Below are 14,607 nucleotides of genomic sequence, written 5' to 3'. Positions count from 1 at the left end.
AAGAAAAAAAATCAATTAATAATAGTAAAAGATACAGCATATAATGGGAATTAGAGTAGTAATACAAAAAACCATAGAAAGAAAAAAAAAGAAAGAAAAAATAGAAACAAAGAAAATAGAAGAATTGCTATAGTGTTTGATAAAAGGAAGGAGAAAATTTACCCATCATCTTTGGCTCGATCATATATTTGCCTGTTCATGTACCGCTCTGGGTAACTCTCGGTAGGTAGCGATTCGAGAGAGACGAGGACGAAGCCGAGGACGACGACGACGAAGACCGGGAAGAAGGTAGACGACGACGAAGACGACACGAGGCGAGCTTTGAAGTAGGCGGCTCGAGGAAGAGGCTGCCCTTTTAGCTCCCTAGGCTGCTTGTGTGTCGCGTTGGCAGTCTGTCTCTGTTTATCTCTATCCCTCGCTCTTTCTCTCTATCTCGGAGTGAAGCGCGCGCGTACGCGGCTGCACGAGATCGCTCGGAACGAGAGAGACAAGACACGGGGGGCCTCTCTATCTCTCCCTTTTTCTCTCGCTCTCAATTCTTTCTCTTGCGTTTTCGCTTCTTTATCCTTGGACACCGGACGCCCGCTCTCTCTCTCTCGGATGACCAACACCGAAATTGGGCTAATTATCGAGTACCACCTACGAAAGAGAGAATAAAGGCTTCGATGACAATTCTATTTGTCAAAACACACACGAGAGAGTCTGGGCTCAGCAGCAGGCCAATATATACGGCTGTTATATTGTTATTATCATATTATTATTATCACTATTTTCTTTTTCTATTCTCTTGTAAAACTCTATATCAATATTTGTCATTTCTTAGCTTCTGCTTTACAGTTCATCATCATTTTGCACAAATTGATCTGAGAGACTGATGTAGTTTTATGGCACGCGACATTGCTCGTTGGTTACTTCATAAGCGTATGTTAAAGGAAAAGATTTGATTGTACAACATAATTCAGTGTGAGCTAAAGCTCAGATAGAAAATCATTCGGTTCGATAATCGGCCATCAGACATACTCGTACGAAACCAAATGGTTTTCTATCGGAAAACAGCATTTTCAATAATTAAAAAAAAAAGTGTTATCGAACAACAGCATTGTTCAGGCTTAATATAGTGTGTAAAAAAATGTAGGTGAATTTTTCAATGTTTATTTTTAAGAAATGTTGAGTGTATAAAAGAGACTGGTGATTAGGGTCCGTGTAAAAGCATGTAGAAAGGTGCAGCGTCATTCGTTATATTATAATCAATACAGCACCAGCATCAGAGGCGTCGAGAACGCGTGACACCTTTGAAACAATATATAGAATTGTACGAGTGGTCACTCGGAATACTTGGATTCAATTAATCAAGTATTCACACTGTCGAGTTCACTTTCGAATTGGCGCCCGCTGCCAATGTATTTGTCTGCGATTTCCCTCCCCATTGCCAGCTCGGCCAAGTGGAATTTCGATTTTCCCTCTTGAATGTGTGTCCATAGCACACGGTCGAAATACCACTGCTACGGGCGGCGTCGTGTGAGTAAGAAACTTGTGCGTTTATTTTAGCGAAAGTCATTGAGATCGGCGCTCGCGCGGGAACGAAATCTGAATTGATTAATGGGCTAATTAATTGAAAAATTGCTGACGTCCTGCGCGAGATCGGGAGGAGTCGGTGTGTATAAATCTCCGTGCTATATTATTCCGCTGCATAATATAAAATGCCCCGCCAGAATTTATTGGTATATCGATATAACGATTTTCTTTTGCTTCGTAAAAATTAAAACAAAGTGCTGATGCTACGATATCGTCATAATACGCTAATATTCAATTAATTTATTCTGCGGAAAATAAAAGCGATTCTTGACATCCTGTCTAGAAATAAGTCGAGCCAGATCTCAGTCATCCACTATAAGAACCCTTTCAATTGAAGATACTTGAAGAACTTCCTGAATCGCATTCCGTCACCATTGCGTCAGAGCTTCACTGGACTAGGGATAAACAAAGGTAAAACGACGTACATCAACTCTTCCCAGATGCGAGAACGACGCTATTACTCAATTAATCGTGCTAAAATTACTAGCGCAAACATCTCGGCGCCTCGCATCGTTGAAGTAAAAGGTCTTCGCTGCAGCGTCGCGGCACACACACATGCGAGAGCTGTGCTAATTGGCCGAGTGAAATGAAATAGCTATTATGCGCGCGAAGGAATGCAATAAAGCGAGGAAGCTTATGACGGCGATGGTGATGGTCGGCATTGAAGGGCCTTGATTCTTTTCTCCGTCTCGCTCGCTTGCGCTCCTTTTACGTACCTCACGCGCAATCGCGCGGAGAACCGGTTGTCGCTACTGCTGCTCCATTTTAATCTTCGCTGCAGCCGCGAGAGTGACGGAGAAGGAAACGTACAAGCGAGAAGCGCGAAAAGTGATGCAACGTCTGGGCGATGCATCGGTATATATAAGAAGGAGCTGTCGACGTATACGAGGATATAGTGAAAGATAAGGCGAGAGCTTGGATTATCGAGACTGCATAAATATGTGAAAACGACGACGGCGGCATGCAGGTTCTTGCGATCGAGTAACGGGTTTTTGGCAGAGATATACATGTCTCTATAAACAAGATGTAATTAATTGCAAACTTTTGCAACGAATATCGTGATAGAAATTAATTAATAAGGTTTTTTTCATTGCCCTCCTCCTTCCACACTCAACTCATTAAGAGCGGATATAAGCACTGGCTATTATATCGCCTCTCTTTTATTGTGTTCCTACGCTATTTTAATCGAAGCTCTCTACGCGACGTGTTCAAGTGCTCCTTGAATCGACTCGGGCCGATGATGCGGCGCTCGTATGAAAATAGAAAAATTTGTCGCGCTTTGTATTAATACAAAGCCGAGAAGCATCGGATAATAATTTTCATCGTAGGATACATACGAGAGCGAGTAAAAATAGCGACTCGCCTCCAGAGGATGTGAGGTGCGATACAACACGACTGCCATGTCTAGTGGTACAACCGAGAGATCATGTATATATTTACACATTCCCCTTGAAAATTTTATGCAAAATAGATCTGAATCATACATTAAAGAGAAGAAGAGTAAGAAAAAAGCATGCTTGACACACTGATATATAATATAAACAATGACAGGACAAGATCATAGATATAAATTTTGAAGCATTCTTCGGGTATTCATACACAATAAAGACGGTAGCATTTAATGGTTGATCGTTGGTGGGGGGAGGACAGAAGCGTAAAAGCGTATAAAAATCATAAGTAAACGCTATAGAGCCTAGTATTTTTTCTCCTTCATCGCATATGACCATATAAAAAGAAAAAAATGGAAGATCTCTCGGAATAAAAGCGATACAATGTTTAGCGTCCACCCCCTCTCTTCTCTCAATTCAACCAATTAAATCAACTCGATTGTATTTAATGGCAGAGCGCACAACGGCTCATTATCATTTTTTTGCTCGCCCGACGCTTGGCGAATAATGAAATTATCCTTGTTCTCCGGAGGCGAGCGAGAGAGAGAGAGAGAGAGAGAGAGAGAGAGAGAGAGAGAGAGAGAGAGAACACGTCACAAAAAGACAAGATTGAATAAAACTCAAGCTCGTTTTAACAACACAGCTTTATTCGTTGTAAAATCTATCGAGTATACTTTGAGATTTTCGAAAAAAAAATCTCTATTCGCGCGATCAGCTGACGGTTATTGAACCGCTGTCGCTTCGATGAGTCGGCTAAATCAGCGCAAAGTGGCCGTTTAAAAAGTTCAATGACGATTAAATCTCTGTCCGTTAGCAGAGCCAACTTTTTTCTTCTCTTCGAAGGCCATTTCACACTTGGGCGAACGATCCAGTTCTATAACACGACGCATCTCGTTCTCTCGGAAAGTTTTTACGCGCGGCGATTACATGGCATACGAATTCACTGCACCTGCACCGAAACATCCTCTCCTCAAAGCAACTAGTCAGATTGCATCGGTTAACCCGTGCAGATTTCGGAGTAAATACACTTGCTCCTTCGTCACGAATTGGCGCAGAGGAGTCTCTCCGCAGCAGAGGTCGGATCGACAATCCCAGCTATATAACACCAGGCGGCTGAATCCATGAATAACGAACACCCTCGTAACCTTTCAACTTCGAGGCAGCGCCCAGGTTATACGAGAGGCTTCGAGAGCGAGATTGCCGAGGCGCCTTTAATGCGATTTTGCTGCAAAAGACGCTTTTGCGAATTATAATCTTGGAAAATTCAGAGTTCTCGAGCGAAGTATATAGTCTAAACTGGAGATTTTTTTGCCGAGATCGAACGCGCGCGGCGCATTAACCCAGAAAGCTTCCATTGTCCTGAGCTATATACGTCATAATGCACTATACGTACATAAAACCAATTCGCTCTCCTCGAATAGCGCGGCATCAGGGGCAAGCTCACAGGGTCGTTATGCCGAATAACGTGGTAAAAGACACGCCAGCGCTGTGATGGCACATAAGAAAGAGCCGAGTGTGTTACATCACGCGACCCCGAGCAGAATGAACCGCAAGCTGCGCAAGAAGAATGAGAGCAAAGTTTGCGCGCGCCATTGACGTGCGGCCGAAGAAGGCGCATCTCCTCGCGATTGGCCATCGCACCGAGACTCGACGAGCTTCGAAAATATACTTTTGAAGATTTCGAAGAGATTCGTAAAAAGTTCGAGGAATTTTCAGCCGCAATTAAAAGCGCATCAATGAGTTGCGGGCGAGTCAACGTGAAAACGTTGTAGCCCTGTTATAAATACGAATGTTATGCTCGGGCACGTATAGCCACGGACTCTTGGGAAATCCGCGGTGCATCGGCGCTTACATATTTATTACGCTAATATACCGCGAGAGCTGGCGCATTAAAACTTTTCCCTTTTATGAATAACATGCATGTGCGAGCGCGCGCTTTTTACTATCATTATTACTCGCGCATAATGGTGATGCGCGCTTGGAAATTTTCCGCTATTGCGATAAGTACAACGAAAGCTCATCGTCGATGAGAATGTCTTTTATTTTTAAACTTCGTTTGCGAGCTTCTGCAGTACTTTTTTCTAAGTTACTTTTAATAAGAAACTAGCTCGAATCGCCACGTGAGGCAAGACATTGTTCCGCTGAACGATAAGACGGCCGAGATTCCAGCAAACTTACTCATAGCAGCTATATGACGTTACCATCAACAAGTTCATATTTTTCAACTTTTCGAAACTTCGTATCGAAGCATCTTACTAAATTTACGGTGGCCACTTATTCATCTATATACTTTACGATCCAATAACACTTCCCAAATTCATAATAGAGTGTCTACAAAACAGAGCAGACGACGCCCCCCCCCCCAGCGAGCTCGCGATAAATAAACGTCGGAGAAAGCGAGTCTGCGGGTAAAATCAGATCAGCTCCTCTCGAAGGGGTTGAATCTGCGCAGCATCTTCTCCTCCAACAGCCAGAACCAATATCACGCGCGACTTGAGCTCAGACGGACCTCTCTCCTCCGAATAGTGTATGTAAATATATATGTATACGTACAACGGAAAAGAAATTTCGTCACAAATGAGGGATGCGATCGCGCAAAATCGAATATATAAGGAAGAGCTATTTGATAAAACGTCATCGAACCAGAGTTTGCCAAGCGTTTATTTATTCTCTGTTGACCCGGTATGGAAATTGGATTTTTTCACAGGGGGCGGAATAGCCCGTAAATCACGATAATTAATCGAGGTTATACAGAGCTGATGCGCTCGTGCTTACAGAGTGGAATCGCGATTACCCGCCGGAGGGAAATTTTCGGATGGTGTGTTTTTCGTGTAATAAGTACACCTATAATGAACCAACCTCGTTACCGCGCGCGAGCTAATTACCGCGAATTTTGAAATCGAAAATTCAGCGAATTTTCATATCGATACCAGACCATCACTTTATGCGCAGTAAAAAAAAGACCCGCCTACGGTTTTCATTGTGATGCGTCGGAGCAGCTTCCTCTTCCAAAGTTTGGAATCGCCGAGGCGTGCCGTGATCGTATGAGTGTAGCATCGGGAAAGGGTCAAATTCGAGAGAGATCGCGAACGTATATTCGCAGTCGATTGATGCGATTCACTGACCGGAACTGATAATGCTACTCTGGTATAGAAGCGCGTATATTCGAATTCCGAAGAAGACAAAGATGTCGCGTGCTACGATTCTGTTTTCTCCGTGTCACTTCTTGACCTACAGCTGACTCGCGAAAGAAAAAGAGAGAGAGAGAGAGAGAGAGAGAGAGAGAGAGAGAGAGAGAGAGAGAGAGAGAGAGAGAGAGAGCAAAAAACGCCGCACGGAATCGATTAACCATTTACGCGTGCAGCCGAAGAAAAAGAATCGAGCAATCGAAGCTAGGCGGAAAAATCTAGAGCCACTCGCGGCGCATTTTAATTGCCTGCGGAATTATTATTATAGGGGGAGAGCGAAGCGTGCTGCTGCACTCGCGACGACGCGATTATCGGGGAAAAGCGAGAGAAAAGAGAGGAAGGCCTCGCCTCCTGACTCTTCGTCACTCGCTTTTCTAGGCCTTTTTCATCTCTGCATTTCTCTCTCTTTTTTTGGATTTTCCTACAACTTTTTTTCCCCGCGATGCAAATACCGCGGCGAGGCTTCATTTTTTCAAGCGGTTATGCAGTGGTTCATCGATGAGCTTATAATTAGTGCAGACTGTTATTCGCGTGTATGTAATAATTATTTCAGCGTCGCACTTTTGCATTCTTTTTTCTCTCTCTCTCTTTCTGTCATTCTTCGTCGCTGATTGTGTCTGTTTTATCCCTCCTTTCTACTCTCTCGCAGCGAAAAAAAAGAAAAACACTTGCTTCTCTGTCTGCTAATTGCCTTGTCACGAGTCGCAGGGCGCGACGGCAGATGAGATGCGTGCAGCCGCCGCCGGCGATTGTCTTTCGCGTATGTGCGACGCGCTCGGAAGAATCGCGCACAATGGCCTAATTGTTTGGTCGAATCTGGAAACGCCTGAGCTACTATACTCGATGAAAAGCTTTAGGAGATATTCATATGATTATTATATTTGAAGTTCGAAGAAGACTTCAAAATTTTGTGATCCCACAAGCGCGGAGCTCGATGAACGAGGCGATGGCGACGTTCGAACTTTCCCAGCCCGAAGTTTATTAATAATCTAATATAAATAAATCTCCGCGCAGTTTGGACGTTATATACGCCGCTTCATCAGTCGTCATCTGCCTGCGTAAGGCTAAAACACACAAATATAATAATAGTCATCCCGGCGCGATCTTATAAGAAGAAATGAAAGAATCATTATCGTTTCCTCGTATGACAATGACGAATAGATGCGTCCAATAAAGAACAGCAGTTGGACGTATAGTCCGAGAAAAATTTCATTGACGTTCTACAAGCGGCTGCGCGGCTCTCAATCACGCGCCAAATTAGGAGGATTTTCGGCAGCCGTCTGGCTTGAGTTGGCACAAGTTCGCCGCGCGTTTATGACGAGCAGTTGTTGGCCCGAGATTCTTTCGATCTGGCGACCACTGCATACTCTTCGCTTGTGTGTATACACACACACACACACACACACTCACGCGCGCGGATACAAAGGCAGACATAAGCGTATAAGAGAAAGAGAGAGAAGATTTCATAGGATACACAGAGCCGAGCTGACGCAACCGGGGACAACTTGCCGATTCATACTCTCTTTCTTCTCTCCGTGCGCCGCCGAACGAGTTATAAATAATTGGGCGCGCCAGGAGGAAGCCGATAATTTTAAGCGACGATGCTTTACAAATCCACGCACCATGCCGCCGGCATATAGAAAAAGTTGAATCAAGTTTTAGCTTGATAGAGATTTATTCTCGCTGCTCTTTTGATAGTGATTTGCGACAGCTTGAGCAAAAGTATGTGAAACAGCAAAAAAAATAAGGCAAAAGAGAGCTTTTTTTCAAGAATTTCAAGAGCATACATGGGCAGTTTTATACACCGCGCGTGGAAAGTCTGCGGGCTATATCCTGCGGTGCAGCAACTTTTTAAAGTGCAAAGTCATGCAAACTCGGAGCTGTAACTCGATTAGGTATCGAGCGCGCGCGCGAGCAGTAACGAGGAATGCGCGCGTTTTCTCGCGCTGATGAACTTGCGCAAGCTCCGGTAATTAACCCGCGCGCGAATAAGAAAATGCGAAAAGTCGCTTCTACTTTAATTGCGCGCGCGGAGCTTGATTCGCTCGATCGTGTATACCGTGGGTTGAAAAGAAAAAAAATTAGAGCTCATTTTGCGCTGGCGTTATCACACGCACGGGCGATTTTTAAACTCTCTTTTTTTAGATCGCGATTAAGAGCTTTTATATACATCGTCGTTTCGCGAAAACGCGCGCGACGTTTATATAGGTCACGTGCGTTTCATTCAAAGTATATACGTACGCCTTGTTATGTGTCGAGATAGAAAGCGGCTTATATTATATTCTCTGGGATGCGACGAAAAACCGCAAAGTTTTGAACAATAGCTTCGAATCGAGTTACGCAACGCGCACACGGGCTTGAAAAGCAAATATTAGCCGCTTTCGTTCCGATTGGTTTTTCGCCCGGTGTGCGATCATCTCTCCTTCTCTATACTTCGGTTACGAAATGTATAGCACACACAGAGTGATACCGCCGCGCCTTTGTTTGCTATAAAGAGAGAATATTCACTTTGCTCGATAAAGTTGCGGAGCGACGATCGCATTGGCAAATAAAAATCGAACCCGATTGGCCCACCCCGCCGCGCGAGTTTCGTAAGCGCACTTTCCGAGTGCTTATCTACACCGTATATTCAAAGTAGGGTGTCCGTATATGACTCTATATTATAGGTTCGATCGATGTGTTCGCTCTCGGGATCTCGATGTGATGTACACATCTATCTCGTCGCTGCGTTCGGGAAGTTGCGAAGGAACTTTGCAACGCCCAGGTGCGCGGACATTTATATGTAGGTCGCGCGGAGAGAATGATACAAAATATAGTAAATTACTGTGCGCGATACCGAGCTTTTTACCCACTATGAATGAAAAGAGTTAAATTTCCGTACACACACGCGTGCACAGAAGCCAAGAGTCAAGTGTGGCGTGTACTCGTGCATAATTGTTTTAAAATTCGCTCCGCGCAAAAAACGACAGCTTAATTAAAAATAATTTATCCTCCGGAAAAAAGCTCGCTCCCGCACACCTCGATGAAAATTAAACGCGGCTCATTATGCGGCACATACAGCGAAATTTGCTACACGCGTCGCGGCAATAAAAGAGGGTAAGAGAAAGCTGATGCTGCGACAGCAGAGCAACAAGAAATCGATCCACACCCCTTAAGCCAGCCATCCGCACGATTGGATATCCGCGACCGGATGATTCTCGCGGTCGCGCTCTAATTGACCGACCGGATGGAGCTTGAAAAAAAAGAAGCTGCGCATCATCCCCTTCTTCCACACACACACACACACACACGCGCGCGCGCGCACGCACGCACGCACGCACACACACACACACAGGAGGCCGACTTTTCATTCATAACGACGAGGGATTCGAGCACGGCGGCAGAGCAATAGCTGAAACGAGATGTGTGTCTACGTGTATACGTTCTCTCTCGCTCTCTCTCTCTCTCTCTCTCTCTCTCTCTCTCTCTCTCTCTCTCTCTCTCTCTCTCTCTCTCTACATCTTTGCCGGCGCACTTTCTCTCTCGGCGCGTATTGATTTACCGCGCTGCCGCGGCGCGCGCGTGCGGCGACGACGGCCTCTCTTGCTCTCTCTCTCTCTCTCTCTCTCTCTCTCTCTCGCTCTCTCTCTCTCTCTCTCTCTCTCTCTCTCTCTCTCTCTCTCTCTCCCTTGCTGACATCAATTTTTAATTTACCCGGAGAGCCAAAGGTATGCCGTCGCCGTCGCCGCCGACGCCCCGGGGAAAATTAATTTTGTCTCATTTATGCTGTATACATAGTACGTGTGTGCGTATGTGTATATGTTATGAACTGCCGGAAAATCGTCGCGGGGAGAGAGAGAGTTTATGTTGTTTGTTTTATCCCGATTCGATTTTCCAAGTAAAGTTTGAACGAGCTTTTTAGCGAGAGCTGTTGGGAAATGAGGTTAACGTATTGTTTTTTGTTGGAGTATGGAAGAGAGCTTGGATTATTATTTTATCGATCCCCTACAGCGATGCTGACGCGATGTATAGTTTGTTTTTTATCGGAGGATATGCGGTCGGCGAGAGAGAGAAACAACAGTTTGAAATAGTGGAAAATGGGATATTTGATATCGGATTGTGTCATTTCATATAGGAGCAAAGTCGGCGTTTTTGATTTGAAAAAAAAATTATTTACCTGCATACAACGCAAATTAAATTTGACATTCAGCTGAAGGGGTAATCGACACGCGATGAAAAGAGTTATAACACTTTCATGCAGGCCGTGTTGCTGATTCCATAAAAAAATTGCTGCGCAATATCGGACGGCTGCTGTCCCTTTTTACGAGCCATAAAGCCGCGCAGGAAATATGCAAATACTTTCAAGAACTATATACTACATACGTATACACTCGATTTTTTCGACGAAGCGTTACGTTACAGGCGTTAAAAGCTCGAGCATAAAAGATGATCCTCAAAATCAATTGAATTCGAGGGATACATACAGGCGGCAGATTATAGCTTGTTTTCCTCTCGCGTGACCGGACAACGATATCTCTCGTGTCATGTCACATGTGACTCGGGGGCAAGTGTAACCATCGCACATCATGAACGTGTTCCGCGAAGTTCGCGAGAGTCGATTAAAAGCCTGCACTTTGGCGTGATTTCTTCTTCCTGTAGCCGGTCTTTTATGGACATTTTTCACAGGAGTGATCGATCAATTGATCGGACGTGTCGTGAGAACTTCTCTCTGGAAAGAAGCTTCTATACATACATATTCCGCGAACGTGTGACAATATCGGGTTTCAATTGAAACACACGCCGAGAGTCCGAAATCAAAAGCAGTCGGGCTGCTGGACTAATTGAAACCCCTATAGGTCAGGAAATACACGTGAAAGAGAGACGGTGGATCAAAGAGGCAATTATATTTCTCATCCCTCGATGAATTTCACCGCTTGGCACCGAAAGTCATCCGAATTCAAGTCTCTGCAGAGACATGCAGCGATACAGGTGTACGGAATCGTCAAACCACGCCTTGTTCTCGCATAGAAGCTTCGAACGTTGTCGGCGCATGAAAATATAATGAAAACCACGACGCCTGCTTGAGAGAGAAAAAGCTTCCGCGCATCCACTCCACCTGCAAATGCGTCGTTTCGCCCTTGCGGCAGTGTGTGTAGACGAGTGAGTGCGCTTTTTTCGAAAAAAGCTCCTTTCGTCACATCGTTATTTTTCGAGGTACCTACGAATCCTGTGACGTGTTGTGAGTTTTCTACACCGGAGAAAAACAATGTGCTCTTGCAGTCCGTTATGCGCTGTTATCAGAGACAACGGAGAGGTACAAGCGTGAGTGCAGAATTTCGAGCTTTCGAGAGAAGAATTAGATCCGAATGTTTGTACGTAGCTGCAGTCGAGGTGCGTCACTCGCGTGGAATGTCGCTTGAGATGAAAATTAAAATGTTAGTCGTCGGCGAATATTAGTCATCTGAAGTATATACAGTCGGTGCACCAGTTGCCGGGACGCTGCGGAAATAGTTTCGCTGACTAATATTCGACGACGTATACTCGCGAGCGGAAACGAAAGCTCTATAAATTGGTTCTCAAAAACGAGAAATAACCCCTTGTCTGTACGGTGTATAAAAAGAGAATATCTTTCGTATCGACGACGCGCGATAAAGAGATAGAAGAGCTTATATAAATAGAATCCCATCCCAGGACGAAAATAGCCACGTTATCTCGACGTGGGTTACACCGGCAATTGTCGCGCGCCATGCGCTCGATTTTTGTTCGGAGATTAATGACTGATTGCGCTTGGGGATTCGTTTTGAGTCGCTCTTTTAATCCTCGGATTGTCGAAAGAATTGGAAGTCGAATTCGAGATTGGATTGTCCGAAGAACGTAAATGTGCAGGACTAAACATATGATAATAGCACTAGGTAAATATTCAGAGAGTGTCTCGCCATACTCGACTTGTTCTACTTGACGAACACGAGCTTTTCACTCTGCGGCCGATGTGCTGAAGCCGTGATACGGTTTTCAGAATCGAGATAAAGGTCGTTTGTTTTCAAAAAGCTGACGTCAAAAGTTAATTTTACATCGCGAATCGGATAATCATTCGCTACGTGTACAGAGTAGCTCCAAGCTGTCGTTCGGTAATAATCAAATATTATATCAGCGCGCGATGAAGGACGCGTGTCGAGTGTGTTATTTGTATTGACAAAAGCGCGGCATCTGAAATGTCACACGCGACTCTCGCTAACTGGTTCAATAATTCAAATAATATTGGAAACTCGTGTGCCGTATCTATCGATCGGGAGAAAAAAACGCTTGACGTTTGATTTAAATTCTAATAAAATGAAGATTTATTTTTAATAGAATGAATTTTACTTTGCTCTCGAGTATCATTGCGTGTAAAACACACGGATTTCTGCGAGATCGCGTGGAAAAAAGTACATCTTCCGTTCAATTCTTAACTCGATTGTCTCGATTAACGTTCCCGGGATTGCTCAATCGTCGCGACAAAAAAAAAGAAGAATTTATAACGCGTGTAGAACACGTCACGGCTAGTAAAACTGCTACGATATAAAATATCCAAGTGTTTACCGTATCGGCTGCAGTACTTCTTGCTCCGTTCACAACTATACTTCGGTGAATGAAAGAGCAACAGCATGTAGATATAATAAGCGTATCTGTATATAAAAATTCGTTCAATTCAATCAAACCTAGTATAAGTCGCGCTGGCGAACGACATCACACACATGGCACGTATTTCCCGCTCGCGAGCAACTCTTAATTGTCAAAGCGTGTCACGAGCTTCTTTCACGACTCACTGCGCGACTCGCAGCTGCCACCGTTTTCACCTCTTCGATACTATACGTTATATTTTACGCGAGTCTGTGCACAAACTTCTCGCAGTCCCTCAACTCGAATCAAAGCATCTCAAGTGCGTATACATACGCAATTACACACGTACAAGAGGGAAGGGACTGTTATGGATGTGAGTAGCCCCAGTGACACGACCTCAAGAAACTAACTTGCAGGGGCACGCCAAGCTTGCGGCATCGCCGCGCGAATTGAATTATGCAAAACTCTCGCGGCTACTGCTGCTGCTGTGTGACATCATCGCGTGCATGCGTTGACCCGTGGCTTTCTAGTTTCTGCGGCAACAACACAGCTGCAGCAACCATGGATCAGGAAAGTATTTACCTATAAGCTCTTGGGAGAAGATGGAGAAACTATGCGCCTAGAGAGAGAGAGGAAGATCCAACTAGACGAGACGTTCTCTGTACGGGAATTTGGACTTTCTTTTATTAAATCCGAGAACTCGGCCAAAAGATATTGCTCGAGCGTGTATGTATTTTTTTTTGGCTTGAGCTGTGGAACGTGTTTGTCGTTTCTGCTTGTGACATTGCTCAATTGTTAATAAAAGTGATCGATGTACCAGGAAAGTTTAATTAAAAAAAAAGTGGAGTTACATGCTAGTATTGAACTGTGTGGGTTTAGTGGAGAATCACATTGTTTGAGCTCTAGTGTGTTGATATCGGATGCTAAATGTTTTCCAGATAATTTGGTTCCTACGAACGGCTAGTCTAGATTAATCGATTCAGCTGGTATCCATCGGAGCAAATTGATTTCATACTAATGCGAAGCGTGAATCGCAGCATTAATTTCATGCCTAACCTAAATCATCGCGTTTCATTGGTTGTTTTGCGCGTACCGTAAACCGAGATCCTCTTGCGCGATAAATACAAGTATAAGCAAAACAAACGGTATACAAAAGGATTCAAAAAGTTTTCTACGGAAAATTGCTTTCTCGCGAAGCACCCGACGTATAGAACAAGACGCGCGCGCTTGAATGAAAGAAGCATTTGAAACCATATCGCCTGGCGACCAATACAACGCCGCCTCTCTCTTTCTCTCTCTCTCTCTCTCTCTCTCTCTCTCTCTCTCTCTCTCTCTCGACAAAGAATAAAGCGAGAAAATAGGGGAAAAAAGGTGCAGCGACACGCCGCTTCTTGGAATAATAATTCCCGACCGGCACTTGAGCGGCTGCCGCTGCAACAGAGTTAAATTCGTTTCCGCGATACTCGTAAACAATGAGCACAGTACATACACACGCTTTTCTCTGCTTTGACTCAAAGGCAGTTTTAATTGAAAAGAAGAAAGGAAAAGACGCCAAGAGAAAAATAGCGCCAGATTCGAAAGCATCGACGAACAAAGGAGAGCTTGCAACGGTTAGGCACTCGTTACGGAGACACGGGACAAATGCGACGTATAGACTGGTCGAAGCGACGTTAAAGTGATTCCAGCCCCTGTACATGATGCGAATCGCTATACTGTTGCAGAGGAGCTTTTTATGGCTGAGGCGACACTACACGCTCTTTTTGCGCGAAATTACTGCAATAGGGAGGTTGTATGGTGAAACGTGACTGGAATACAGTTTGATGAAAAAAGTGTCTACTAAATATTTTTTTGTCCTTCAATCTGAATTGCTGATTTAC

General features: G+C 44.4%; 1 protein-coding gene across 9 annotated transcripts in view; it reads right to left on the bottom strand.

Moving 5' to 3' along the window:
- Positions 1–14,607, bottom strand: part of LOC100117108 (serine/threonine-protein phosphatase 2A 56 kDa regulatory subunit epsilon isoform) — a 49,403-nt gene that overhangs the window by 12,080 nt on the left and 22,716 nt on the right. For 4 of the 9 annotated variants that reach the window (XM_032599099.1, XM_032599101.1, XM_031929196.2 and 1 more), the window contains one exon: positions 163–639. The exons of the other annotated variants lie outside the window; for them this stretch is intronic. In XM_032599099.1, coding sequence (XP_032454990.1) covers positions 163–184 — 22 coding nt within the window. In that variant the 5' untranslated portion in view covers positions 185–639. The remainder of the gene's footprint in view (positions 1–162; positions 640–14,607) is intronic. 9 annotated transcript variants of the gene reach the window in all.

Source organism: Nasonia vitripennis, chromosome 4, assembly GCF_009193385.2.
Source record: "Nasonia vitripennis strain AsymCx chromosome 4, Nvit_psr_1.1, whole genome shotgun sequence".
Taxonomy (NCBI): domain Eukaryota; kingdom Metazoa; phylum Arthropoda; class Insecta; order Hymenoptera; family Pteromalidae; genus Nasonia; species Nasonia vitripennis.
Note: the sequence above shows the minus strand (reverse complement) of the source record. Positions and strands in the feature narration are given on the sequence as shown.